Source organism: Trachemys scripta, chromosome 1 (genome assembly GCF_013100865.1).
Source record: "Trachemys scripta elegans isolate TJP31775 chromosome 1, CAS_Tse_1.0, whole genome shotgun sequence".
In the NCBI taxonomy this organism is placed as follows: domain Eukaryota; kingdom Metazoa; phylum Chordata; order Testudines; family Emydidae; genus Trachemys; species Trachemys scripta.
The window spans coordinates 110,983,476-111,009,626 of record NC_048298.1 but is presented as its reverse complement, the minus strand read 5'-3'; the positions used below and the strand labels follow the sequence as shown (position 1 = coordinate 111,009,626).

At 41.8% G+C, this 26,151-nt stretch overlaps 1 protein-coding gene across 2 annotated transcripts in view; it reads right to left on the bottom strand.

Moving 5' to 3' along the window:
• The window catches only part of PTPRO (protein tyrosine phosphatase receptor type O), a 199,646-nt gene that overhangs the window by 27,753 nt on the left and 145,742 nt on the right, over positions 1–26,151 (bottom strand). Inside the window, exons 12-18 of one of the 2 annotated variants that reach the window (XM_034781855.1) lie at positions 25,451–25,571; positions 17,889–18,028; positions 12,292–12,424; positions 10,719–10,839; positions 8,238–8,306; positions 4,204–4,287; positions 71–106 (exon numbers count right to left, since the gene is read on the bottom strand). In XM_034781855.1, coding sequence (XP_034637746.1) covers positions 71–106; positions 4,204–4,287; positions 8,238–8,306; positions 10,719–10,839; positions 12,292–12,424; positions 17,889–18,028; positions 25,451–25,571 — 704 coding nt within the window. The remainder of the gene's footprint in view (positions 1–70; positions 107–4,203; positions 4,288–8,237; positions 8,307–10,718; positions 10,840–12,291; positions 12,425–17,888; positions 18,029–25,450; positions 25,572–26,151) is intronic. The other variant, XM_034781863.1, reaches the window with a different exon arrangement.

Below are 26,151 nucleotides of genomic sequence, written 5' to 3'. Positions count from 1 at the left end.
AATTATTGTTCAGTCTAATGTGACTATTAATTTTTTAAAAATATTATTTAAATATCAAAAAGTCACATACTTGGTCAGCTTCCTCTTCTTTAATCCATTTTTACTCCTGTAAGGCAGACAAACACAGCTTTTTTCAGTATAACTCATCATCTGGACTTAATTAAAAATTAGCCCTACTGTCAAAATTGAACTGGTTTCCATCTGAATTGAATGTGTAGGTTTTATGATCTCCTTAATATGTAAGTCAGGAGTGTGAGTGGAAAGTTGATCTCTTTGAAGTCAATGGCAAAACTCCCTATGGATTTCACCCTATGGCGTTAAGGCACTGCTCGCATTTCAGAGATGGAGAGACTGCACACAGGCAACCATGCTCAGAGACCTTGGGTGAAATCCTGATTATGCTGAAGTCAACGGGAATTTTGCAACCAACTTCAAAGGGCCCAAATTTCACCCCTTGTGCCTGAGCCTGGCATAATCCCTCCAAAAGCGCAAGCCAAATTAGCCTGCTACATTCCCTTATGAATTGCAGCATAAAGTTCCATCACAGTCACTTCAGCTCTGTCCCTGCCTCACCTGGTCCAATCTCCTCTAGGAAAGCTAGTGCCACCATACAGATGATAGAAACACAAGGACTGAGATTATGCCTGGCCCTTCACAAGTGTGCAAGGATTGGAAGCCCCTTGCAATCTACGTCCTCCTTTCCAAACACACATGAGGCTAAGAAATTCTAGCCTATACATGGCATTTCACATACACTATATAATCAGAATAAGGAATGATCCCTTGCTTCCACAATGAAGACAATGGCAAATATCCCACACATTTCAACAGAAGTAGGAAATGAGTGAGTTAAGCAAGGTAATCCTTAAGAAATGGAAATAAAAAGTGCAGTGTACTAACCACCATCATACATTATGTATTGTTCTAGACAAGGAATCCTGGCTCACGTCTGTCTGAAAACAGTTCTAATATGTGACAATTCACACACTAAAGAAGACCCGAAGAAGAGCTCTGCATAAGCTTGAAAGCTTGTCTCTCTCACCAACAGAAGCTGGTCCAATAAAAGATATTCCCTTCCCCACCTTGTCTCTCTAACTCACTACACTGTCTACTGCTTACCTCTGAAGAAGTTAAATTCACTGACAGCTGGAACAATGTTAACCAGTCAGATTATATGTCCAAATGAGCACATTCTGAATTAATTTAGCTACAGTTTCTAAGAACTATTGATCATGTCTGCTAGGACAATCAGACAGCTTGAACAAATTTCTGCTCCATAAAAGGCCCATCAGATGTGCTAAATACTTTTTCTGCGACATTAGTGATATCTGCCTTTAAGTATGTCCTGCTATAATAAAGTTAAAACTTTTTTATTTCATGGTCATAATCAAGTGATTTCTAGATACTCTTGGCTAAAGCAATTTATACTAGCTAAGATTGGTTGAAGTTAGATTTTTTAAAATCCAAAAATGGGAACACTATTTTTTAATTTTTTTAAACAAATTCAAAATGCTTTTTTAAAAAAACATTTGGTATTTTCAAAAAATGTTTTGAAATAGCAAGGAAAAATACAGAGGAAATTGGAAAAAGAGAAAATTTAAGTTTTCCCTCCTTTTATCTGCAGAGGAATAAAAAGGAGGAGGGGGAAATTTCAAAGAGGAAGAGGAAGGGAAAAAACACCCTAAAAAGTCAAAACATATTTTTTGGAAATGAAACAAAAGTTTTGAATATGTTTCTAAAAAATTTGTTCTGATTTTTTTCATAAAACAACAAAAAACGGAATGAAGCAAAAACAGCTTGTTTTCTTTCTAAATAATTCTCTCTCAATAAAAGTTTTTTGATCAGCTCCATCATCAGCTACTACTCTGGGCAGTACCTTCTTGTTGTATTATAACAATCCATTTTCATTCATAACAGATGGTGAGTCTGCAGAGTTAACATAGCGATGCCAATAACATTTCTACACTAGTGTGGAACAATTACTATGTAATACAATATAAACCATTATCTATCTAACTTGAAATAACTTTTTGCTATTTAGACACATGTGCACCTTGACTATACCCATACCCTTGAAACATTTATTTTACATCTTAATGGTAGTTTTGCCAAAGAAGTCTTTAGAATGAATTTATCCAGGCTATCCAAATGTTATCCCTTGTGACTAGGGTAAATCTGAAAGCTTGGCATACAAGATTAATTTAAAAGGAAAAATATTAATGTGCTGCCTATGATGTGAGAGCTTCTAAGAAATCTCCTCCAAGAAACACTTCAATAGGCACATAAAACAGATGATGGACATCCATACCTCATGAGACAAACAGAAAACATTTATTAAGCTTTCAGAATCTCAAGAGTCCTTTGTTACTTTACATTGCAATGGCTGCTGAGTATTCACAAAACGTCATAACCAAACTGCACGTAAAACAAGGACGCTTGAAACAAGAGATTTCATTTCATGCTGGTATTCCATTTACATCATAGATTTAATATAGGCTTAGTAAAAACTAATCTAACACTCTGAAGGCCTGATCCTCCACAGTGCTGCATCTTGTGGGGTCATTTACACAGTGCAGCGTGGGTGTAGAATACTAGCATCCTGATTTGATAGCATGTTATATCCACGTTAGATTGGTGTAAATGACTACACAAAGCATAGGTGCTGGAACTAGGGGTGCTGCCGCACCCCCTGGCTTGAAGTGGCTTCCACTATATACATGGTTACAGTTTGGTTCAATGGCTCTCAGCACCCCCACTATACAAATTGTTCCAGTGCCCGACACAAGGGGCAGGTCAATGGAGTACCAGGCCTTGAGTGATTTTTGGAGGTTTGCTCCTGCTCTTATAGAAGTCAATGGCAAAACTCCCATTGGCTTCCATGGGAGCAGACTCGGCCCCTTTCTCTAGTAATCAAAAAGTTTACTTTATCTAGATCCGATCCCAATTTAGAGGAGTGCTTTTAAATAGGCAACAAAACCAGAGATAATACTTCATCTCCACAATCCTTGTATAATATATTCCTCTGACTAACTTAACTGGGCACTGCCATTCCACACGAATACTGCCACCATCCTGGTAAAAGATTTTGGCAACAGCGAGAGAGCGCCATTCTCTTGATTTTAATACCAAACAGCAGAGGCATCACTTTGATTTCAGATCTAGAGGAGGCCAAACTCCCACCCATTAAGTAAAAATGTCTTGGTCATACATATGTTAAGATTTCATTTCTGATTTTGTATGTTTATAAGCAAGCTACAGACATGGGTGGTCCATGTTATGGCTGTTTATAAACACAGCAATTAAAGAAGTTGGAGATGATTACAGGTCTGTCGCATCTTACGCTCATTTAACATGCGCAATTTCAACTTTATGTGGTCGGCAAAAACAAAAAAAAGAGAAAAAACAATTTTAATACTATACCTGTAGTGTGGGCGATTTCGCCCGCCATTGAACTCAATAGGATTTTGGCTATATGCGGTTTTCGCTTTACGCGCTAACCGCAGAACGGAACCCCTGTGTAAGATGAGACAGACCTGTATAAACCAGGGTGTAAGAAGCCTTTGGATCTAAATCAATTGATTAGACACTTATCAAAACATCAATCATTTATTAATCCTTTATAAATGGAACCTTAATATAAGGTGTGACCCATTTATTAGGGTTGGGGAAAGCTAGCTCAAAGCATTTGCTGTACAAATTCTGGGCCAGTTTTTGCTCCCAACAGCAAAACACCTATTTACTTTGGTGGAGAAAGATTGCACCTTTAAAAACAAATGGGTTGTTCTGGATTTACCCAGGTGAGCTAACACCAAGCAATTAGTAAGAGAAGATGACAGCAGAAAGCAACATCAGGCAATCAGCAAGTGGATGAAGCAAAAGTTACAAGGGGGTTTGTAATAAAGTGACAAAAGTTGCACAGGAACAATAATGAAGTGCGTGAGAGTGACCACTATAAAATTTTCTTTTTAAGTAACAAAATGGGTAGGAGCATAAACAAGCAAAATGTGAAGCGAATAGCATGTATTTTGATACACACACACACACACACACACACACTATCTCCAGTCCATATTTCAGCACATGAAAATTATTGTAACTTCAAGAACTTCCAACTATTTGAAAACAAAAGAGCACATTTTTCATGTATTGGGAAATTAATATGGTTTAGCTATTGCATAGGGAAAAACAAGTAAAATCACTTACCAAGGATTAATATAAAATGCCAAAAGATAATCAGTCCAGAGGCATGAGGGTAGCAGAGTTAGGAAAGCAAATACACTTCTACGCCTGTGAGCATTAATAGATAACATATATAAAGATGAAAAAAAGTGAGGAGAGTTAGTAAGACAAACTAAACTCAGGAGCTCAGTCAATTGCATAATAGAGGTTAGTTAATAGGATAAAAATTTCCTGTTACTCTGTTAAATGTGAAAATTATTAGATTCCATGGCACTGGTACTCCATGATCCCGCAGCTTGTGTAGAAATTTATACCTGTTCAAAGTGAGTGTAAAATTGTACACAACTGGATGGGAGCATTTTACAGTAGTGCAAATACACCTCTACCCAAATATAACACAAATTCGGATATAATGCGGTAAAGCAGCATTCCGGGGGAGCGGGGCTGCGTGCTCCGGCGGATCAAAGCAAGTTTGATATAACGCGGTTTCACCTATAATGTGGTAAGATTTTTTGGCTCCCAAGGACAGCGTTATATCAGAGTAGAGGTGTAACTACACAGAGTGCAAGGCAGTGTAGATTTAAAGCCCAATATTTTAAAGCAATGTCAATGGATGTAATCGTGCCAGGTAAAGATGCTCCATGTGAACTCAGGGTGGGATTTTCAGCAGTGCCTAAAGTCACCAAGGTACTTTTAAAATCCTACCCACAACTTTGTCATCATTTATATTGCTCTAGTTTATGGTATATAGGGTATTTCAAGGGAGTTACATTTCATTTTCAGCTACGTATAGCTATTATATAGCCCAAATTTGCAAAACTCGTTCTGGCAAGTAGTCCCATTGGCTTCAGTGGGAATATGTGTATGAGTGTCAAAGGATCAGGCACATATACCTTCTCAGTCCTGTTGAGTCAGATTTCTGCAAATGACCATGAATCTGCAAAGGCAATACCACTAATAGGCAATACCAAGTCTTAAACAGTCACCATACATTGTTCCCCAAGGTTTCCAGCAAAGTTTTATTTGTTCTTTTGCTAAACTCAGTTTATTTCTGTTGTTTCTGTGGATAATTTTTTAAGGCAGATTTCACTACTATTAAATATAAGTTTTAGATACAAAATAACCCTCAACATTTATATTTGTGTGTTATGGGCAGGGCCGGCTCCAGGGTTTTTGCTGCCCCATGCAGCCACCCCCCCTCACAAAACAAAAAACAAACAAACAAAAAAGCCCCAATCACGATTTGCGGCACTTCGGCAGGAGGTCCTTCGCTCCTAGCTCCTAGGAATGAGGGACCCACTGCCGAATTGCCGCCGAAGAGCCGGACGTGCCGCCCCTCTCTGGTGTGGCCGCCCCAAGCACCTGCTTGGTAAGCTGGTGCCTGGAGCCAGCCCTGGTTATGGACCAAATTCTGCTCTGAGTTACACAGATGTAAATCTAAAGAAACTCAATTAATCCAGGAGTTACTCTGGCTTTACAGCACTCAGTAGAATTTGGTTCTGTATAATCAAAGTATAATTTACAAACATTAACTCTTAATGAAACTGATAGATTCTGCACTCCTTATTCAATCAATGGGAGTTTTAACTGAGTAAGAATTTTGTGTTTTGGCTTATTATGAATGTCTGGCAATTCCCAGAAGTAATACTGCTGATCTATGCCCGACTACTCTAAAAGAGGAACAAAGAATGGACACTTCCTTTGTCTGTGGTGTTGGTTAATATGGAGATAGCAGCACAAATGGGGCGTGTGTATGTGTGTATGAGCAAGAGTGTGCAAGTGTGTGCACCAGAGAGAGTGAAAATCAAGCTGCGTCTGCAGTAAGTGACCCTAATCCAAATCATCCAGTCTACACAGGAAAACCCCACATAGGGGGGTGGAAACTCCAGGAAGTTTCTTACTTTTTGTTATTTTTGCTGCTGCAAATAAAAGGTGCTGGGGAGTCTGTTGGGCCCAAGATCTATAGAGATTTTTACAGATTTTGGGGGTCTGTCAGATACAAGTCTGCCTGGGGGCAAGGGAAACATGCTGCCCAGAACTCACCTGGTGATGCTGCCCATACAACCCATCCTCCAGGCAGCTATGAAGCATGGAGTGGGAGAGTGGTTTAGGCACCAATCCTGTAAACACTTAAGCACATGATTTACTCTAAGCACATGAGCAATACCACTGACATCCAGACTACTTACATGCTTAAAGTTAAGCATGTGCTTATGTGTTTATAAGATCAGGTCCTTACTCCTTAATAGTTGAGAGGAATCCCTGTGGGGCTGGTGTGGGGACAAAGTGGGTCCCTTCACAAGCAAGCCTCTATTTTCACAGAGGGCCTTCACTGGGCCTGGGAGTAGGAGCGAATGTTGTTGCCAAGGCAACCCTCTTCCCCTTCCACATCCCCAGGGTCGGGGATTTGTGGGTCTTCATTCCATCTGCCCACAGAAGCAGACGGAACAGTTCTGGCTGATGTTTCCTTTCAACCTCTGATATCAAACAGGAAAAGTGTCCATCAAACCACAACCTAATCTGATTGAAATTGCTATCTTTTTTTATAGGTAAAACTCCCACTGAAGTGAGGCCCTCAAGATTTGGCCCCATTGCCTTAAACTGGTCAAATACTAAACCGGTATCATCTGCATGAATTCTCAAAGATTATAACTCAAGCAACAGGAATGCTCACACTTACTCATGCAAGCCTAACAATGAATTCTCCCCCCGCCAAGCCCTTTCTGTTTTTAATAATGTCTGTTGCTATTTTAGTAATTTGATTCCAGTGTGGATTTTTAATTTACAAGAGTGTTTGATCTTCTGCCTGGGCTGCAATTAACGTACTCCAAATAAGAGAAGCTGAGAAGGAGATTAGCATGTACTCAGTATGGCTGGCTGCTATTAAAGCTAGACCAAGCAAGTGAAGCTTGTTTAATATGTAGTTAATTAGCAGCACTGTTAGGCATTGACAGGCTTTCCTGGGATTGTTTGTTCAGTTTGTGTGCTTATTAGCAAAAGGCTTGTTTTGGTGCAGTATCAATCCATTTAATCCCATCCTTGCTGGCAGCCGACACCCCGTGAGATCATAGAAACGGTTCCAAGTCCACCAATTCTTCATTCCAATCCCTTTCACATTCAACAAAACTGAACCACGAGTGAAAAACTGAAGCACTTAGTTTCTTTTCCCTATGGATTTTGGTGGCATTTTTTAATAGTGTATTTTGGCCAGCTTTGGAAGCTACTTATGTTTGGGTTTTTTGGGGTCACTGACAATAACTTCCCAAAACAGTAAACAAGTCAGTTAGGAGCAGCACTGGACTATCGGGAACATGAATAAGAATCACAACATCAGCAGAAAATAGGGAAATCACTAGGGCCCATTTTGCCTCGATGGAAGCTAATAGGGTGGATTTATTTGCTCTAACACCTCTCAGGGAGTGATGGAACTATTGATGGAATGGAATAGCTAATCAATGCCTGCTGTTTCTGCAGATGGTTTTCCAGACCTGACTGGGTGTGTTTTGCTTCCAAACACCCCAGCAACACTGAGCACAAAGTTGTAAGAGCTATTTGAGCTAGCTTGGCCTTGTTCCAAATACAAAGGAAAAATAACTAATGGCACTGGGGCTTGTATTTCTGTGAACAGAGTTGTTAGCTGATGATCTATAAAGAGCAGCCTCACTGCTTGACATTAATATATTTCCATAGAGCTGCTAATGGATTTATAGATCAGGCTTCTATCCCTTTGTTTACTTTAGGAAATATATAGAATGTGTGTAAGGGAAAGGAAAAAAATGTAGCTAGCCCAGTTGGAATATGTTGTACATCCTCATTTCCTACAAAAAAAAAAAAAAAAAAAAAATAGTTTCTGACAAAAGACATGGCCCTGGGCCATCATTCAGTCAAATAAAATACAAAACAAAACCAAAAATCAGCTACCGTTGCTTTATGTTAAATTGCGCTAGTGATCATATAACAAAAACATAAGAACATAAAAGTCAGAGTTGTCGACAAAGGTAGATGGTGAGAAAAGGATGACGGGAGGGGAAGCATAGAGGTAGCAGTATATAACTCACCAGTTATATGGAAGTTTTCCATCTCTCTCCAATGAAGCAAAATTGACAAAGGTTCCAGCCCCACACTCCCTGTTTCAGGAAGACCATTGAGTTCAAGGTTATTATTGCTGGACAAACATAATGCTTGTTGATTTTGTCAATGGTGTTGCCCTAATACAGATCGCTAAGAGCCTGATTCTAAGAGGTGGTGTGTATCCAGGCCTCCCACTGAAGCAAGGGCTGAACTTGCTGGGTACAGCTCAACTGAAGTCAGTGGATCTGCACCATCGTAAGCCATGTCTGGATGTGACCTTGGGAGGGATAGCTCAGTGGTTTGAGCATTGGCCTGCTAAACCCAGGGTTGTGAGTTCAATCCTTGAGGGGGCCACTTAGGGATCTGGGGCAAAATCAGTACTTGGTCCTGCTAGTGAAGGCAGGGGGCTGGACTCGATGACCTTTCAAGGTCCCTTCCAGTTCTGGGAGGGGGGTATCTCTCCATAAAAAAAAAAAAAAAAAAAAAGTAGTGGGTGCTCACCATCTCCTGAGATCAAGCTTCCTAATATTCTGCCTCAAGAATAAGATGAGAAAAAAGTTGTCAAAATGGATTTCTATCTAGGGATGTAAATGGCACCAATCTCCATAGTTTCAGAGCACCTGCCAAGTGCAGTATTCTCCTGTTCAGCTGAAATCCTGTTGTCTGATCCTCTGCATTATCCGAATCCCTTCCTTGTCCCCCCAGCATGAGACACATGCCCCTTGCAGCATGTATTTCATGCTGGGGGACAAGGAAAGGATCTGGATAATGTGGAGGTTTGGATAATAGAGCAGAGACCCCAAGCAAGGACTGAGAGGATGATGATAATGAATCATCTTGCTGCTGATTGGCTCCTGCAGCAGTGCAGGGAGCCCTCTGCAGCCCCGTTGTCCCTCAAGTGAGTGTTTAGGTCAGAGCAGAGACCCCCAGCCAGGAGTGCAAGGAGGATAACAAGATCCTAGCTGTGGGGGAGGCCATCCCGCTGCTGAATGTCTCCTGTCCTCTCGATTATCTGAATAAAATCTGTGTCCCCCCCCCGCTATTCAAATAATCAGGAGTATTCAGTATTTGTCCTTACATCACCCCTAGGAGGTAGGGAAGCATTATCCCCATTTCACCAATGGGGAAAATCAGGCATAGTGTTTAAATGACTTGCTTAATACCACAAAGGAAATGTGTGGCAAAGCCAGGACCGGAGTCTTTATTCCAGTGCTTTAACCACAAAACCAACCTTTGACCTTCTCAACATCAAATGAAAAACTGAATGTTGAGTATTTTTGCTTGCTTGCTTGCAAAATGATTACATGCAAGTATATAGTTCATTTTTTAAAAAAAAAAAATTCCTCTTGTGGTAGAGAAAATGAGAAAGAAAAAGCCCTGGGCTGCATGCATGGTATTTAAGTAGGGAGGAGAATTTGGATTTGCACAGAACCAGCTATATGCAAAAGGAACAAATCATGCATTGAAAGGGGTGATTGGGTAAATTCATTTGCATGGAGTATATGGCAAAGACTTGATACATGAAATGCAACTATCTGTTGTGTAATCAGTTAGCAAGTTTTTTAAAGTGACCCTCTGAAGTGACATTACTTGGTTTTCTGACCTAGAAGGGAAAATTCAAATTAAATGTATTATTTCACACACACATTATGGTTCTGGATTATAAGAATACGGAAACTCGCAAGGCTCAGACCTGCAAACCTTCCAGTCACAGAGCTACATACAGAGGATCTGGGGGATTAGCCACCCAGTTTAGCTAGCCAGTCAAGGATTAACTCAGCCGAGAAAGGTGAACTGTGAGTTACAACACTAGCTAAAGGAAAGCAAATCTCATTCTTCAGGGCATAGGATGGCTGCTGGAGGTGTATGAAGGAACTGCATCGTTTATTAAGAGCAGTACTTGGAGGGAGGGGAAAAGGTGCCTTTCTTCTGTCTGAAGGAACAAATACTGGGCAGAGAGAGGCTGGTCTTGATTGATTAGTTATCTGATCTGGAATGGCAAATTTTGTGTTCCCAGCAATTTAAATGATTTTGCAAAATAATCTGGATGATCTTAAGAATTCTATAAACCATACATCTTTATCGGTCTTAAATCCATCTCATATTTTATTTAATATTCAGTAAATCTGAGCAATCAAATAGCCCAAGAGAAGATGACTGCTTAGATAATCAGCCCTTAAAAATGGTTTGAATTTGCATTTTACCAAACCCTTCACAGCTCCAAATTAAGACAGAGGTTGAGGCTAATAATTCCACCCAACAGTAAGAACAGCTATGCGATAATGCAAGTAGTAGTTAAACTCCTAAGAAACAGCAGCGAACAGGGAAACTTTTGAGGTACTATGTTTATAGATATCTCAAACACCAAGTGAGCACAAAGGGTACCATGTGCCACACAAGCAAAATCCAATATTATATTTTACCCATTATTTTAAAGCTTCTTGAACTTAGAATAAGACTGGACCTACCTGGCCATTTGCAGATGTTTCCGCCTGAGTACAACAAGAGTCACAAGCAACAGTCCAATCAGGAGAATGCTCAGGATGGCTAACACAGAGATCACCACTATGTTGGGATTCATCTCAGTAACTGCACACAAACAATGACTCTGGGTTATTAATTTCAGAACACATGATAATTTTATATTTATATATATTATTGTTTTATATTCTTCTCAGTCAACCTTCGGAGTGAGAAATCTTATCAGTGGAGGCTAGGGCAGGTTTAGGGTAACTGACCCCATACAATTCAATAGGGGAAATGACAAAGTTGTGGCATGGTTGCAAGCTTCTGCACAGGAAGCTTTTATGAATGTTAATGAAAAGGAGGAAAAAAAGAGGTAGGAAAGGAAGAAAGAATGAGTGTATATAAAATCGATACCTTATTTAAGTCTCCCACAATGCACTCCAACATCTGTGGCATTATATGTCAGCAATAATCAATACAGTCTCTAACCTGAGTCTGAAATAAAGGGCCTAATTCTCTGTTGGGGTAACTCAATTGAAGACAACTGAATTACATCAGCAGATAATTTGGCCTAAAATATTTTGTTGCAATTAGAGACAGAGTCAAGGCTCAGGAACATTCTTAACAGGTGTGTTTGCATCAGCTTTTTCAGATTTATTTCTCGTTCTACAGGATATTATTATTATTTGTATTGGGATGGCACCAAAGAAGGGAGTATCCTTGCCCAGTAAAGCTTACTATCTATTGTAAGAGTGCCTACAGACGCAGTCCTTAGAACAGAACAGGAGTTTAAGATAAGTACTACATGCTGAACTTTGACATTTAGGTCATAACATTACTTGTAAGATATGCTTTAGTCACTTATGGTCTGATCTCATTAACTAAGCAGAACTGAGCCTGATTATTCTGGATGGGAGACCCACAGCCGTAAGGAAGTGGTAATGGTGATTCAATAATGGCATTCTTCCTTCCGAGTAAATTTGAGCCCAGAACCCATGAGGGTGCTAGAGGGGCTTGGCTCCATCAGGAGACATCTTTTTAGTTTCTGACCTCTCCAGGTCATTCAGTTGCCCTTTCCTTCTCACCTCTTCCCAGTTCATTCTCTGGATCACCTCCTCCCTGAAGGCAGAAAAAATCTTCTCATTACCACAGAGGAAGAGTCCCAGCCTAGTAACTGAGACTTTGCCCATATTTTGCCTGGACACGGCTATGATAATTTCCTCTACGGGTGTCATCAGGGCAGTAATCCCAGAGTCTTCCTTCAAACTGGAAGCAAGGGACTGTGAATTATAAAGCCCAATCTAAACATCTAATTAGAATTATTTTAAAACACACAGAGAAATTGGGGTTTCCCTAACGATTTTAAAAAAAGGCACTCCCTAGTGGTGAACAGAGGTGACAGCAATACCTAATACTTAACACTTAACCAGCTGCCACTCCATTCCACCCTGGAGCTGGCTACATTTCAGTGAAATAATTCTGATATCAGTAACACCTGAAAAGCAGCTTCAGAAGGAACAAAGAGGCAAACATTATAGCTGTGTAGAGAGGTGGAACTGGTAAAGTCTGGCTCACCCATGGTAGAGACAGCTATGAAGGTGGGAACGCTAGGGCTGTTGTGGCTGAAGGTAGTCACGCTGCAATTGTAGGACGTTGCAGGCAGTAGGCTGGAGATAGTCACTACATGTGAAGAAACAGTAACAGGTTCCTAAAGATACGAAAAAAGTACACTGTAGTTTGGCTCTCTCATTCAACCCTTGTTTTCTACGTGAATTGAGATCTGGCAAAAGAAGCCAGTCTATTTAAATGCTGGGATGGTGGGCAGGGCCCACCTAAGCAATGAAAAGATCTGTTCCTGAGATGCAGGAAGGGCCACAGAATCCAGAACTTAACTGATTATTGATGGCAAAAAATGAAAAACAGAGATGGAGGTGCAGGTCTCAGGGCCAAATGAAGGATCCAGAGGGGGAAAACCAAGCAGAGAACCTCAGACAGTGCCCACTCTTCCAATTTGTCCAGGGCAGACAAGTCAGTAGAGCAACACACAGGAACTGTGCCTAGATGCATGCACAAGGAACTGGAAAATGGCCCCACAGCCATAAAAAACTGTAAGGAAAGGAAAAAAATGTAAGGGAAAGGAAAAAAATGTAGCTAGCCCAGTTGGAATATGTTGTACATCCCTGTCAAGCTTCCTCCTCCTGGACGGCAATCTTAGCTAGTACCAGGAGTAGATTGATAAGGAGGTCTTGAGCCTAATCCAGACTGACAACTCTGAATGCTAAAGTCACATTTAGCCACAGAGCAGCGACAGTAGCAGCAAGCTCCCCATACACCATCTTACAAGTGTGCCTCATCCTTTCCTTGGAGGTACGTACCTCCTTCACCAGTGGAGGGTAGTTCAAGTATCTTTGCACTTTGCCCACAGGTGACTTTTTTTGAAGTGGAAGATCATAGTAAAGCCCCAGGGATAAGCAGCATTTATTAATACAGCTATCAGACCCCCGAGCCTTGCTTTTCTAGTCAAGAAAATTTACACCTCGTTGTAAACACTATAAATCTTCGTACAGAGAGTTTTAATGACTGTTTCTGTGTTTGATGCATGGTGTAAAAGGTGTTTTATAAATGCTGATGGGATGAAAGAAAGTCAATAAAATAAACGTGTAGATCTATTGATAACCCTTTTTTCTGCCAATTCAGCTAAAATCAGAAGAGGTTTATTGATATGAAAATAGGGCAAAATAAATTGGATGTTTCAGCTGGTAATTTAGAAAGGGAACTAAGAGTGTATTTGTGATCCACAGCCCTGGGCTAATGAACACAGCGGGTGAAACGTTATGCAGCAAACTCTGATGGCCATAAACACAGAGTGGGAGATCTGTGCAGGTTTGCCAGGGCCGGCTCTAGGCACCAGCAAAGCAAGCAGTTGCTTGGGGCGACATATTTGCATGGGCGCAAGAATCCAGCATGGGAGCTGTAGTTCCTTGGTTAGCTCCCTGCCTATAGAGCCAGCCCTGGAGTAGGGAAAGAACTACATTTCCCAGCATTCCCTCGGCCGTTAGTAACAGGAAAGAGAGGGGGAAGGAGCATGGAACTGAAACCTGCAGCTTGCTGTGAATGTTAGGGACAGAGTCAGCTCTAGGTTTTTTGCTGCCCCCCACCCCAGCCCTGGGCTCCCCCCACACCCCCGTGTTGCCCCAGCTCTGGCCCCCACCCGCACCTCCTGCCGCCCCAGCCCTGGGCTCTCCCCCACCTGCCCCCTCTCCCCCCCCCCCCTGGCCCCCCCCCCTGGGCCCCCCCCCCCCCCCCCGCTGCACCCTCCGCCACTCCAGCTCTGGTCCCCACCTTCACCTCCTGCCCTGGGCTCTCCCCCAAAGAAAGAATTGGGTGGACTAAATGGACATTGCACCTCTCTATCTGAAGCCTAGCAAGGGAGGTACGTGGATCCCACTAGAATTTAAAATGAAAAGTAAGGGAGGGGAGGCTCTGCTAGACTGGGCAGCTTTAGATACAGTACCAGGCACATAGGAGGATTTCCACTTCTGAACCATGGAAGCAGAAATTGACTTTTCTTTTCCAGATTTGAACACCCTGAAAATTCAGGAGTGCTCAAGCTCAATTTGGGCAGCTTCATTTCTCCCAAATCAAATATACTGATCCACTGTAACTTGCTGTAGAAAAAGTAGAATAAATTGAGCAAGAAATGCTTCCCAGTGGTTCTTAGGATTGGAATTACTATTTTCAACAGCCATTGCTTTTTTTTAAGTTTTAGGTTTTATTTGTTTAAAAGGAAGACTGTGATATTGCATTGGCAAATTCCCCATAGAAACAAAGAATGGAATAAAAGAATAATAAAGGCACCTCATCTCCTCATTTATGTAGGACAGTCTTATAATATGCATCCAGATATCCTCCAATCACACAAGCTGAAAATTGTTCCACTTCACTGCAGTTCTGTAACCATATGGGAACCAATCCTGTCTGTGTTCTGTGCACATCCAAAATTCCTGCTGAATGATCCGCCCTGGGAGCAAGTTACCAGTGACCCAGGGCTGCGGCGGAAGGAGGGTGCAGTTGGGGGGGGGGAGAGGAAAGAGAGCCCAGGGCTGGGGTGGGGGGGCAGCCAAAATTGTTTTTGCTTGGGGCAGCAAAAAACCTAGAGCCGGCCCTGAGGTTTGCGGTCATTTATAAGCTCCTTTTATCTTTGCAAGGATCTCTGTTGAACTACAATTCTGAGATCAGTTACACTGCTACATACAGGATAGCACTGGCATAACAGAACTGAATTTGCCTCTTCTAGTTGAAGGAGATAGAGCAGCTATGGTATGGCAATAGAAGCTGGTTGGAAGATGTTTTGGGGGGGGGTTGCCCCCCCATGGAGAATTTTGATTAAAATGAAAAAAATATATATATTTTCATCAACATTTTCTGTGGAAAAACATCAACTGTTGAAAAACCGAAATCCCCAAACCTGAAGAATTTTTGGTTTTCTGATGGAAAAAAATAAAATTCGGGAAGCATTTTTCATTAAAATATTCATTTTCATCCAAAACCAATCTCTCACTGAAAAAAAAAATGGTAGAAAATTATCAACCATCTCTAACAGCAATGGTTTCCCCAATTTCTCAAAAAAGACCTCTCCTAGGCACCAGAAATATAATCGAGCCTCCCGCCTTTTAGCCTGGGACTTGAAGATTGGTTGGGAAAGGGACTTTGCTGGATACACATTAAAAACTGGTGAATTTAATGAGAAACGAGTTGATCTTTTCAGTCCACTTCCCAGGGCTAGATAATCTTGTCAACAAACCAGCACTACAACTGGCACCCTTGTTGAGAGTCTCACCAGAGATGGGCCCTGGAGATGGAACTACCCTCACTACTTTAATAACCCCATGGCAAACCTGGACTGACTCAATCCTAACTCATTGACACAGGCCAAAACTTTTTTTTTTTTTTAAATGAGTGCCTAAAGTTAGGCTTCACGTCCATATTTAGGCACCGTGTGGCTCCTGATTAAGGCAGTGGAGCTGCTGGACACTCAGCATGTTGACAGGATTACTGGCCTAGTGGATAGGGGAGAAGTAGTAGATGTGATAAATCTTGATTTTAGCAAGAATTTTGACAGTCCCACGTGACATTCTCATAAGTGAGCTAAGGAAATGGAATATAGATAAAATTACTATAAAGATGGGTGCACAACCAGTTGAAAGACTGTACTGAAAGAGTAGTTAATGGTTCATGATCAAATGGGGAGGCCTTATATAGTGGGTTTCTGCAGGTCAGTCCTAGGTCTGGTTCTGTTCAATATTTTTATGAATGACTTGGATAATGGAGAAGAAAATATGCTTATACAATTTGTGGGTGACACAAAGCTGGGAAGGGTTGCAAGCAATTTAGAGGCCAGGATTAGAATTCAAAAGACCTTGACAAATTGGAGAGTTGGTCTGAATTCTACAAGATGAAATTCAGTAAAGACAAATGCAAAATACTTCACTTAAGAAGGAAAAAATCAAATGCACAGCAACAAAATGGGGAACAACGGACTAGGTAGAAGTACTGCTGAAAATGATCTGGGGGTTATTGTGGATCACAAATTAAATATGAGTCAACAATGTCATGCAGCTGCAAAAAAGGCTAATATCATTCAAACACCTGTCAGTGATAGTCTACGTTTACTTGGACATGCCTCGGCGCAGGGGGCTGGACTTGATGATTTCTCAAGGTCCCTTCCAGCCCTACATTTCTATGATTCTGTTTGAAAATCAAGCTACTTAATTAGATGCTTAAATATGGTTTTAGGAGCCTAACTTTTTTTTTTAAATATTGGCCATGGTCTTTACTCTGCCCTCTTTGTTCTCTCCATTTATCGAACACTGACTATTTCTCCTTGCACACATCGATATGAGAACCATTGCATCTCCTGCCATCTAGAACAGTCTATCCTTGTCTCAAAGTCATCAGCTCTCTTATCTAGATCTCAGCTGGAAAAACCCCTATCTTTTCTCCTGTGCATCTATCTCTGAATTACTCTGCCTCTGTCATTGGAATTATGAGTTAATGTTTTTAAGTTATTCACCGTGGACATTTTTGGATCCAAATCTGGGTGTGAACTATCCCAAAGTTTGGATGTGTTTGTACATGGCTTTTCAGTTCCAGCCCACCTCCAATTTCAGGATACAGTTTCAATGGAAAACCCTACATAAAATCATGGGACTGATCCTACACAGTGTTATAGTGTGTGTCTAGAATAGCATAAAAGGTGTGGGTTTTTTAAATGACATCCTATGGTGCTCAAATAAGAGAACTGTGATCCAGAGCAGGTGCTCCAGCAGTCTCAGGTGTGGAAAGTAAGCCTCACATGCTGCACAGGCTCTATCACCATGCATTCATGCTGCCTTGATCTCTATTTCCCTCTGAGTTAATATGAGACTAGATGCTCAGAAATTATTATGATAGGGGCCACATTAGTATCTATTTAGGTAGAGAGAAAAGGAGGCATGTTTATGGAGCTGAGTGGGTGTGTCTTGAAGGAAAAGGCCTGTGAGAAACAAAATAGATGAGGAGCAGCCATCTTTTTCAAGAAATTCATACTGTATGAGTGAGGATCCTACACAGCTCACAGTACGGCAGGTAACAGACCTGAAGAACAGATGAAGACTAGAACAGAAAAATGGGACATCACATGCATGGCTATATGCCTCTCAGCCAGCTATGTTGCTGTGTATTCCTCACTCTTCATCCTTATCCCTCCCACACCCTAGGTTCAGGTGGCTGTGTGGAGCTCATTGGAGCCGCATTGCCCTTTAGCCAATGAATACTGTCCCCAGCTTGTTCTCCAACACACAGGAAACCTGCCCGGCCAGTTAACATCTCTAACTTCATGTGTGTGGTTAGCAAGACAGGAGGAGGATTTAAATATGGCAGTATTTCAAGGGTTATTCTAGCCAAGATTCTAAGGGGTTTTTTCTCCACTGCCTTGCACCTTCTGTGATTGAGTGTGAAGTGGATGTCAGATGCTGCCATATTCCAATTTTATATTGTTTTACATCCATTCTGCACAGGAGTAAATGACTACACACCATGAAAAGCAGCAGAGAACCAGTCCCTAAGAACATGTTGTCAATATCAGGGTCCAAAATGGATGAGATGAGGTAGAGAAAGAGGCAGCCACATACCTGCAACTTTGTTTCTTGGCCAGAGTCAGCCTGCTGGCAGAAGACTTCAAAGAAATCAGCCACTCCTTCCTCCACCCATAGCAGAGTCACTGAAGTCTGGGTCTTGTTCACAGCAAACAGTGATTTTGGAGGAGCTGGTTCTGGATGAGAGAGAGAGGGGGAATCTCCTTTCACCAAGCTTATCTTTTGGTCTTTGGAAAATCAACAAGGGAAACCAGCAAACAGAATCAGTGAAAGGAATAATACCCTTCTTGAATTTTTTCATTTCCTTCAGAGACGATCTGTCACACTGACACAGCTATTAAGCAACTGATGTAAAACAGGAAGATGGCTAAGTATCTTGGTTTTTCCTTCTCTATTTAACAGTTCTCTGATTGGCTTGCTGGATAATCACTTCTCTTCCCCAGTCAAACAGTGTTTGGGGGAATGTTCTATTAATAGACACATTTGCATAAGTTCTTGGAGGAAAAAAGGTTGCCCAACTGTTAAGAAAAAAAATAGCGTGTGGGTCAATTAGAACTAAAAATCTTGACTGCTGTCATTCTGTGTAGAACATTCAGAGCCACTGGATTTGGATATGTTTTAGATGGGTGCAGAAGATGCTTTCTTTCTCTACTTGATTTCAGAAAGCAGCAGTTCTCCTCAAACTTCTTTGGCCTGGCTCACCATCCCCAAAAAACTATCCTATAGTCCACTATATCCCACACTCCCTTGCAGCTGCAAAGGATTGTGAGTTGGCTTCATGATGAGAAGCCAGGGGCTTTTTGTTGTTGCTGCTGCCGACTGGTTGGGAGGTGTGCTTGCTGAGGGGATGATGGGTCCTGGGTAGAAATAGTGGTAGGAGGGTTGATGCTGTAATGGGGTGGAAAGCTAACTGCAGGGTTGGGGGGCTGCTGGTGTGATATAGGGGTGTTGGTTCTGATGAGGAGCTGAAGTGCAGAGACTGGCTCCTGAATTTTGGTATTTCTTCCCCCCCCAAACCTACCATCATCGGATCTTAGATCTTGGCCTAGCTTTCAGAAGTCTGTACACCTGGCTCTCTAGGTAACCTGATGGACTGCTTTCCCTGCCTTGCAGCTCAGTGCCACATAGGCAGCAAGGAGGAGAGGGGAGAATGAGAGCTGCCCTGGGAATGGGTGGGGTGGGAAAGATGCAGTATCAGTATGCAGTATCAGTATCAGTAAATGGAAGGAGTGGAAGGAATGAGCTGTTCCTTCCCTCTCCTGCCTAGACTCCTACTGGGCTTAGGGGCTCTGGGATTTTTCTTCATGTTTTTTCCCTCCTCTAATTGGTGAGGCACAACCCAATGGGTGTTCTTTATCACCCACTTCCAGGTGGCTATGGAATACTGCCAAAAAAGGAGTGTCATTCCAGGTATGTTAAGAACAAAAGCCGTGTCTTTGTGACACACATCAGTCTTGCACTTCTCTCCCCCACAATGAGACAATAAAGAGGAGTACCACAAACTCTATGTCCCAGGTGCACGTGTGTGCATTTTATAACTCTAATCGGTACCAGGGGGGCCAAACCTGTGCAGTGAAAATGAGAAAGTAAGTAGGGATAGATCTGAACCTAGATCTGATGCACCCTGAACACTGTGGGAGGCTGGAGATGATGGAGTTCAAAGTAATGTAATATACACCATCATGTGCCAGCAATGCCCCCCGCTACGTACATCAGCCAAACTGGACAGTCTCTACGTAAAAGGATAAATAGATACAAGTCAGATATTAGGAATGGCAATATACAAAAACCTGTAGGAGAACACTTCAATCTCCCTGGACACACAATATCGGATTTAAAGGTAGCCATCCTGCAGCAAAAAAACTTCAGGACCAGACTTCAAAGAGAAACCGCTGAGCTTCAGTTCAATTGCAAATTTGAGACCGTCAGCTCAGGATTAAACAAAGACTGTGAATGGCTAGCCAACTACAAAAGCAGTTTCTCCTCCCTTGGTGTTCACACCTCAACTGCTAGAAGAGGGCCTCATCCTTCCTGACTGAACTAACCTCATTATCTCTAGACTGATTCTTGCCTGCATATTTATATCTGCCTCTAGAAATTTCCACTACATTCATCTGATGAAGTGGGTATTCACCCACGAAAGCTTATGCTTCAATACGTCTGTTAGTCTATAAGGTGCCACAGGACTCTTTGTCGCTTTTTACAGATCCAGACTAACATGGCTACCCCTATGATACCGGAGTTCAAAGTCTGATTTCTGATCCTGTTTTCTATAACAAGTTAAATCAAAACCTTGAATCCGTGACACCCTTACATTTTGGGAGTTAGAAATATGGATCTGAATTTCCCTGTTCAAGCCTCTCTCTAAAAATTAGTCATGGCCCTTAAACCGATTACCTTAAAACAGAGCTGGGCCTGAGCCCTTAAATTTTAGAACTTTACCCAGGTTGGGGAAGTTTGGATTCTCGGGACTAGATTCTCGGTTGTTCTCCAGCCTGTGTCATCATTTATACCAGTGCAAAATGCTATCAAATCAGAATGGCCATGAGATTTGCACACTCTTTGCACTGGTATAAATGACCAAACAAAGTGCAGGGCAACAAAGAATCTAGTCTCAGGTTTTTGGTCAGTTTCACTGCAGAGACAGAGCATAGAAACATAGATTTGAATCCGCATTCAAACTTCCTCAAAGTTCAGGAGGCACAGGGAGGTTTGGATCTGAGGTTTCCAGTCAGGCCCTTCTATCTTTATTTCAAGGATGGTCTTGGCAATTGTCATCAATAAATGATAAAAACCTGACCTCTAGTGGTTGTAACTAACAGATACAGTGTCAGCTTTAAGGTGGAATACTGAAAGAAAAACAGTGTAGCAGTTTAGAAGCCTTTCTTAGCATAGTTGTCCAAATGTTGATACAGTTTTCCCAAGAATATTTAAAGCAGAGGGCACAATCCTGTTCTCAATCACACTAGTTTTACACAAGCAGTATTACCAACCCCAAGTTTTCAAAAACCATGAAAAACATATACATTGGGCATTCCTTATATTTACTGTCTGATGTTGCCAAGTTTAGAGTTCACATTTTCAAACTTTTCTCTGCAGTTGTAAGGGTTAGAAACTTACTTTTTAAAAAACTGAAAGCTGGGATTGTCAGTCAATAGCCTGACTGCAGGAGCTTGAGGCTTTAAGAAACACACCAACCATTGTGACAGTTGGCAAGACTGCCACTGGTGGAACTCCATTAACCTCAGAAGAGTTACTCTCCATTTGCCGCAATATAAGTGAGCTCAGAGTCAGGTCCCTAGTTTTTATGCCTGTTAAGTCTTCCTTACCCGGAAGTCTGGAGAGATAAGTATAATAGAATTATGCACATTCCGCTAGGGGATCTCAGAGGGCTCACAGATCATTTCTTACACCTCATTTAATAGATGGGGAACTGACAACAGACTAAGGCACAGAGAGTTAAAAGGTTAGATCCTCCACTGGTTTTAAATGGGTGCAGCTCCATTTATTTCAATGGAAATTTACCTATTTACACACCAGTTGAGAATCTGGCTTCATGTTTTCCAAAGCTTGGGGAGGCACAAACAGCAAGCTTTTGAAAGTTTCAGTGGGTGGCCCTCCAGTGGAGGCAGTGCGAGCATCCAACACACAGAGTAGATTTTCAAAGCACAGAAATGTCCCACATTCTGCTTTGGAAGAACAATAACCTAACTTTGAGTGCTCAAAACCAGAGAGTTAGTGATCTGCAGAGCACCCACAGGAGACCCTCTGAAAAATCCCCTGCATGTGTGTCCTACCTAAGATCTTTAAACTGGGGGCCTAATTCTCCCCTGCTTTGTGTAATCACTTATAGCAAAGCGAGAGTAAAAACATAGCCATTTTGAGCTGGCAGTGCCTTATGTTCACTTTACATAAGTGTAAATGACCACATCTAGTGCAACACAGTAGAGAATTTGGGCTTCAACATATACATCAGTGCCCATACACTCGCTGAGGTTCCGGTTGGTTTGGTTAGAAACACTAAAGGGAATCTACATTAATCTACATTAATTGGAGATGTACTAAAACCAGATCCACTTTGTACAGCTGGTCCCTATCTCTGTGATAAGCAGCTCGTGTGCAGAGTGCAGGAGAACCACCTGGTCCATAGTGAACACTGGGTCTGCTCCAGCTTATCTCCCAGTCTCTTTGCTGAGAGGAAGGGTTTTAAGAGTGGCTATTTGGGAAGCAAGGTGGGAAGGTGGTCTTTAGGGTGGCTAGGCTTCACAGTCAGTTGTGAGAAAGGATTGGGGAGTGTTTCTGTTTACTTTTTGATTATGCTGTTTTACTTTTTAATTACAGGCAAGAGCCCTTGAGAAAAAGACGTTGCTGAATGAAACTTTTTTTCTTTTCCTTTTCATTTGTTACAGCTTGCAGGGTCAAACCGAACCAAAAATCTAATCACCCTTGAAATATGGGGAAATTCGTGCGTCTCTCCATCTGTGCTGTTTCGGTATTGGAGGGAAGTGATCCCCTACATACAGTGGGCTGTATTCATTGGTATGCTCAGCTGCTTTGCACTGCTCCCAAGATACGAGGGTCCAGATTTTTAAAAGGTATTTTCAGCACCCAATTCTTATTGATTTCAATGGGAATTAGGCACCTAAATACCTTTAAAAATCTGGCCCTAAATATCTATAAACCCAGTGCAGCCAGACAGATGCTCCAAGTCTATGGTTTGCTTTGTGTTGCTTTGACAGGGCAAGAGCAGACGAAGTGGAATCAGTGACTCTTGCCCCGTCTGCATGTTGAGGTGCAAAGTGATTTGGGGTCATTCAGGATAAGGAGGCAATATAAAAATGGAAGTTGTTTTGTGCTGGGACTTTGTTTGTTGTTTTTTTTAAATGTGGACTTCTGTGAAGGCTGCCTGCGAGAGCGTGCGCGCGTGCGTGCGTGTGCACACACGCACTTTCAATTTTAGTGCCCCTGGGATCCAGGGATTAATAATATTTTGGACTTTTAATGAACTCCTGGATAGCAGTGTGCAGTACAGACATTAATGAATTAGGCCTCACTACACCCCTGTGAAGTAAAGTATGTATTATTCCCAGGTCCATATGAAGAACCTGAAACACAGATTTAGGTACAACTTACCAAAAGCAGCCTTTAATTTTGAGCACCTCCTATGTGTTGAGTGTCTAATTTTAAACACTTAGGGTATGTCTACACTACAATAAAAGACCCGCAGCATGGACACAGCTGGTCTGCGGCTGATTGTGGGGCTATAAAGCAGCAGTGCAGATGTTCAGGCTCAGGCTGGAGCCTGGCCTCTGAGCACCTGTGAGGGGAATGGATCTCCGAGCCCGGGCTCCAGTCTGAACCCAAATGTCTACACTGCAGTTTTAGCCGTGCAAGCCCAAGTCGCTGACCTGGGCTCTGTGACTCGATACCACTTTTTTTTTTTTATAGCAGTATAAACATAACCTTTGGGTCAATTTTCAGGGATGCTGAGCAGGTCCCAATGACTTCATTTGGAGTCAAGACAATCTGACAATCAAGATCTAGGGCTGAAAACCTCATCCCACTGAATTCTGTAGGAGCTTTACCATTGAGTTTGATGGAGCCAGAATTTCACCCTAGCTGTCTAAAGTTTGGCACCCCAAACGTGAAGCACCCAAAATAAAGGCTACTTTTGAAAATGACCCACTTAAGGTGTCTCAGACATTTTGGAAAAGAGTCTGATCTTCTGAGAATCAGTCCTGTGCTTTAGGCACAAAACTACCTCTTCTTCCTCTAGCACAGATAAAGAATAGCCTATATTAAATTGTGACAACCTCACACCTGGACATTATCTGAAATAAATCCTTCCTATGCCCAAGCAAATGGATTAATTTTTCTGCAAATGGAAAGTTCCCAGATGAAGCATGGAAGAATATGATACCACCACCTTTGGCAGGAGTAGTTCATCACAGCTGCCCAATGCAGAGTCATCTACCACTTAGAACAGATTCACAGGATTTCTAATCCCAGATCTCTCTGGGTCCCTCAAAAACACCAAGGAGAGACTGTAGGACTGACCTTTGCCAAGGTAAACCGTCTTTACTATTCTTTGTGCAAAACTAAAATGTTAAAGGCATGAAATAAAGAGCGGTGGAGTCTAGAAGTGACTTATCTAAACTGTATTTGTTGTGTTTTCTCTTAAATATCAAACAGAAGAACTATGGCAGAACACCCAAAATCTTCCATATTAACCAGCCCTAACAGAATATTTCCCCCTCCATCAGCAAGCCAGAAATAATAGTCCTTTTTGTCAAAGAATGGTTACAGGGACGTGCAATATGAATAATATGTTCCATTTTCTGAATCATGTAAATGATGATGCTACTTGAAGGAGTCAAACATTTCCAAATACCATTCAGAAAACACCTGGCTATTGATATTCAGGAGCCAGATTAACACCCACACATACATTTTTGTGGAAATGCCTATGGGATAGGACTGGTGTGGGGAAGGAAAACTCCACAGAATGAAACATTCCATCTAGTGGGAGAGCCTGGGGGAATCACAGATTGTGGAGGCTGCACTGCCTCCCAACATCAACGCATTTCACAGATCTATGTGGAAGGGAGCTCCCTTCTGCAAAAACAGTTATTCTCACACGTCCTATCCAACTAAGCAGGATTGCTATTGCCATTGACAAGGTCCATCTATGGCTGTTCCTCATACTTTAGTTCATAGATAGCTCCATTTTGCATAGACCCTTGGGGGATAATCCAGTCTCACGTTACCAACCCTATCTCCCCCACCTTCATAGTGGGATTTGTGCCGACACCAGTAATTAGACAAACCCCAAGATTTCACAAGCTACAGTTCAAGGTACTTCTGGGACTCAAAGTTTCCAGAGCAGCAGCAGGGTAGCAATATTAGAAGATGCAGAGATAGCCTCCATTACTTTATCCTCGCCCTACTCCTCAAGACATCAGTAGTAAAGGAGGACAGTGGGAGAATGAACTGTCCTCGGAAGTCCCTCCAGTCAAGACACATTTTACTTGTTTATTTGATGTATATGTTACAGACACACAGGTAAATGATGCAAGATTTCACTTCAATGGATTTATTGGTCTTGTAAAAATTACAGTGCGGCTCTTCAAGTGAGAAAACATTTGTCATCTTTTTGTGTGTGTGTGTGTGTGGGGGGAATTTGGAACCAGTCCAAGCCACAGAGTTCAGATCCAGAAGGGACCTTTTCAAAAGTTTGAAGGGTTCTGGTCTGGACCAACAGAGGTCAGCTGCAAAGCTGCAGAGTAAACTTCTCACTCTAAAGTCTGGGTGTGTTTGGACCAATTACAGGGGAACAATTATGGGCCAATAGTGCTCTCTCATGTTGTTCTGGATAGGCTCTACTTACTGCCTCTTAGGGTGAGATACTGCCTCTCCTAATCACCTTGAGTAAGAACCTTGTTTGGAGAGTAGTCCCACTGAAGTGAATGGGACTACTCTCAGCATAAGGTACCAATCAAGGTGAGTATATTATAGCCCTTATTAAATAAAAAGAGCCAGGTATGTGCCTATACTTTTGAGCTACATACAATTAACCAGGCAAACAAACACATTCTCACCCAGTTTCACAATCTGTGGTGTGGAGGTGTTGCTGCCTCTCTCAGTACAAGCAGTCACTGAAAGGTTGTAGATGTCCCCCGGAGGCAGGCTCAGAACTGCAGTCATCACATTCCGTGTCACCTACAATGATCATTGGTACCAAGTATTAAATATTATATAAATAAGAAAGCCTTTTTGAAGAAATAAATCAAGCACTTAATGCACTCTGGACAAAATTCTAATCATCAGTATAAATCACTTCTGCATACTCTGCACTCGTTATATGTTCTAATTCCCAATGACATTGATGGATGCAAGACACAAGTTCAATAGAATGTCACAGTGCAGAGAGAAGTAAATTTTACAGTATATTTCCTATTGGTTGAAACAAACATAGCTAGTGAAAGATTTTTAAAAAACAACTTTGAAGGGACTTTTTAAATCTGGATTTTGCAAGTTACATCAAACTTTTGAATAACTCTAACCAAACCAGGGATCAGAGCACCCTGGAACTTTGGGTATTTGAAAATCAGGTTGGAATCTCTAGGAATAATATAAAAGTTAGGGATGGGTACAGCTATAACCCAAGATCATGCCTCTAGATTTGCATGGGAGGATCCTTGCACCCATTTGGAACCCTGCTGACTTCACTGAGACTCCGCATAGGTCTACATGCGGAGAGTGGATTGCAGGCTTAGGCCATAGAAAGAACTGACTTGAG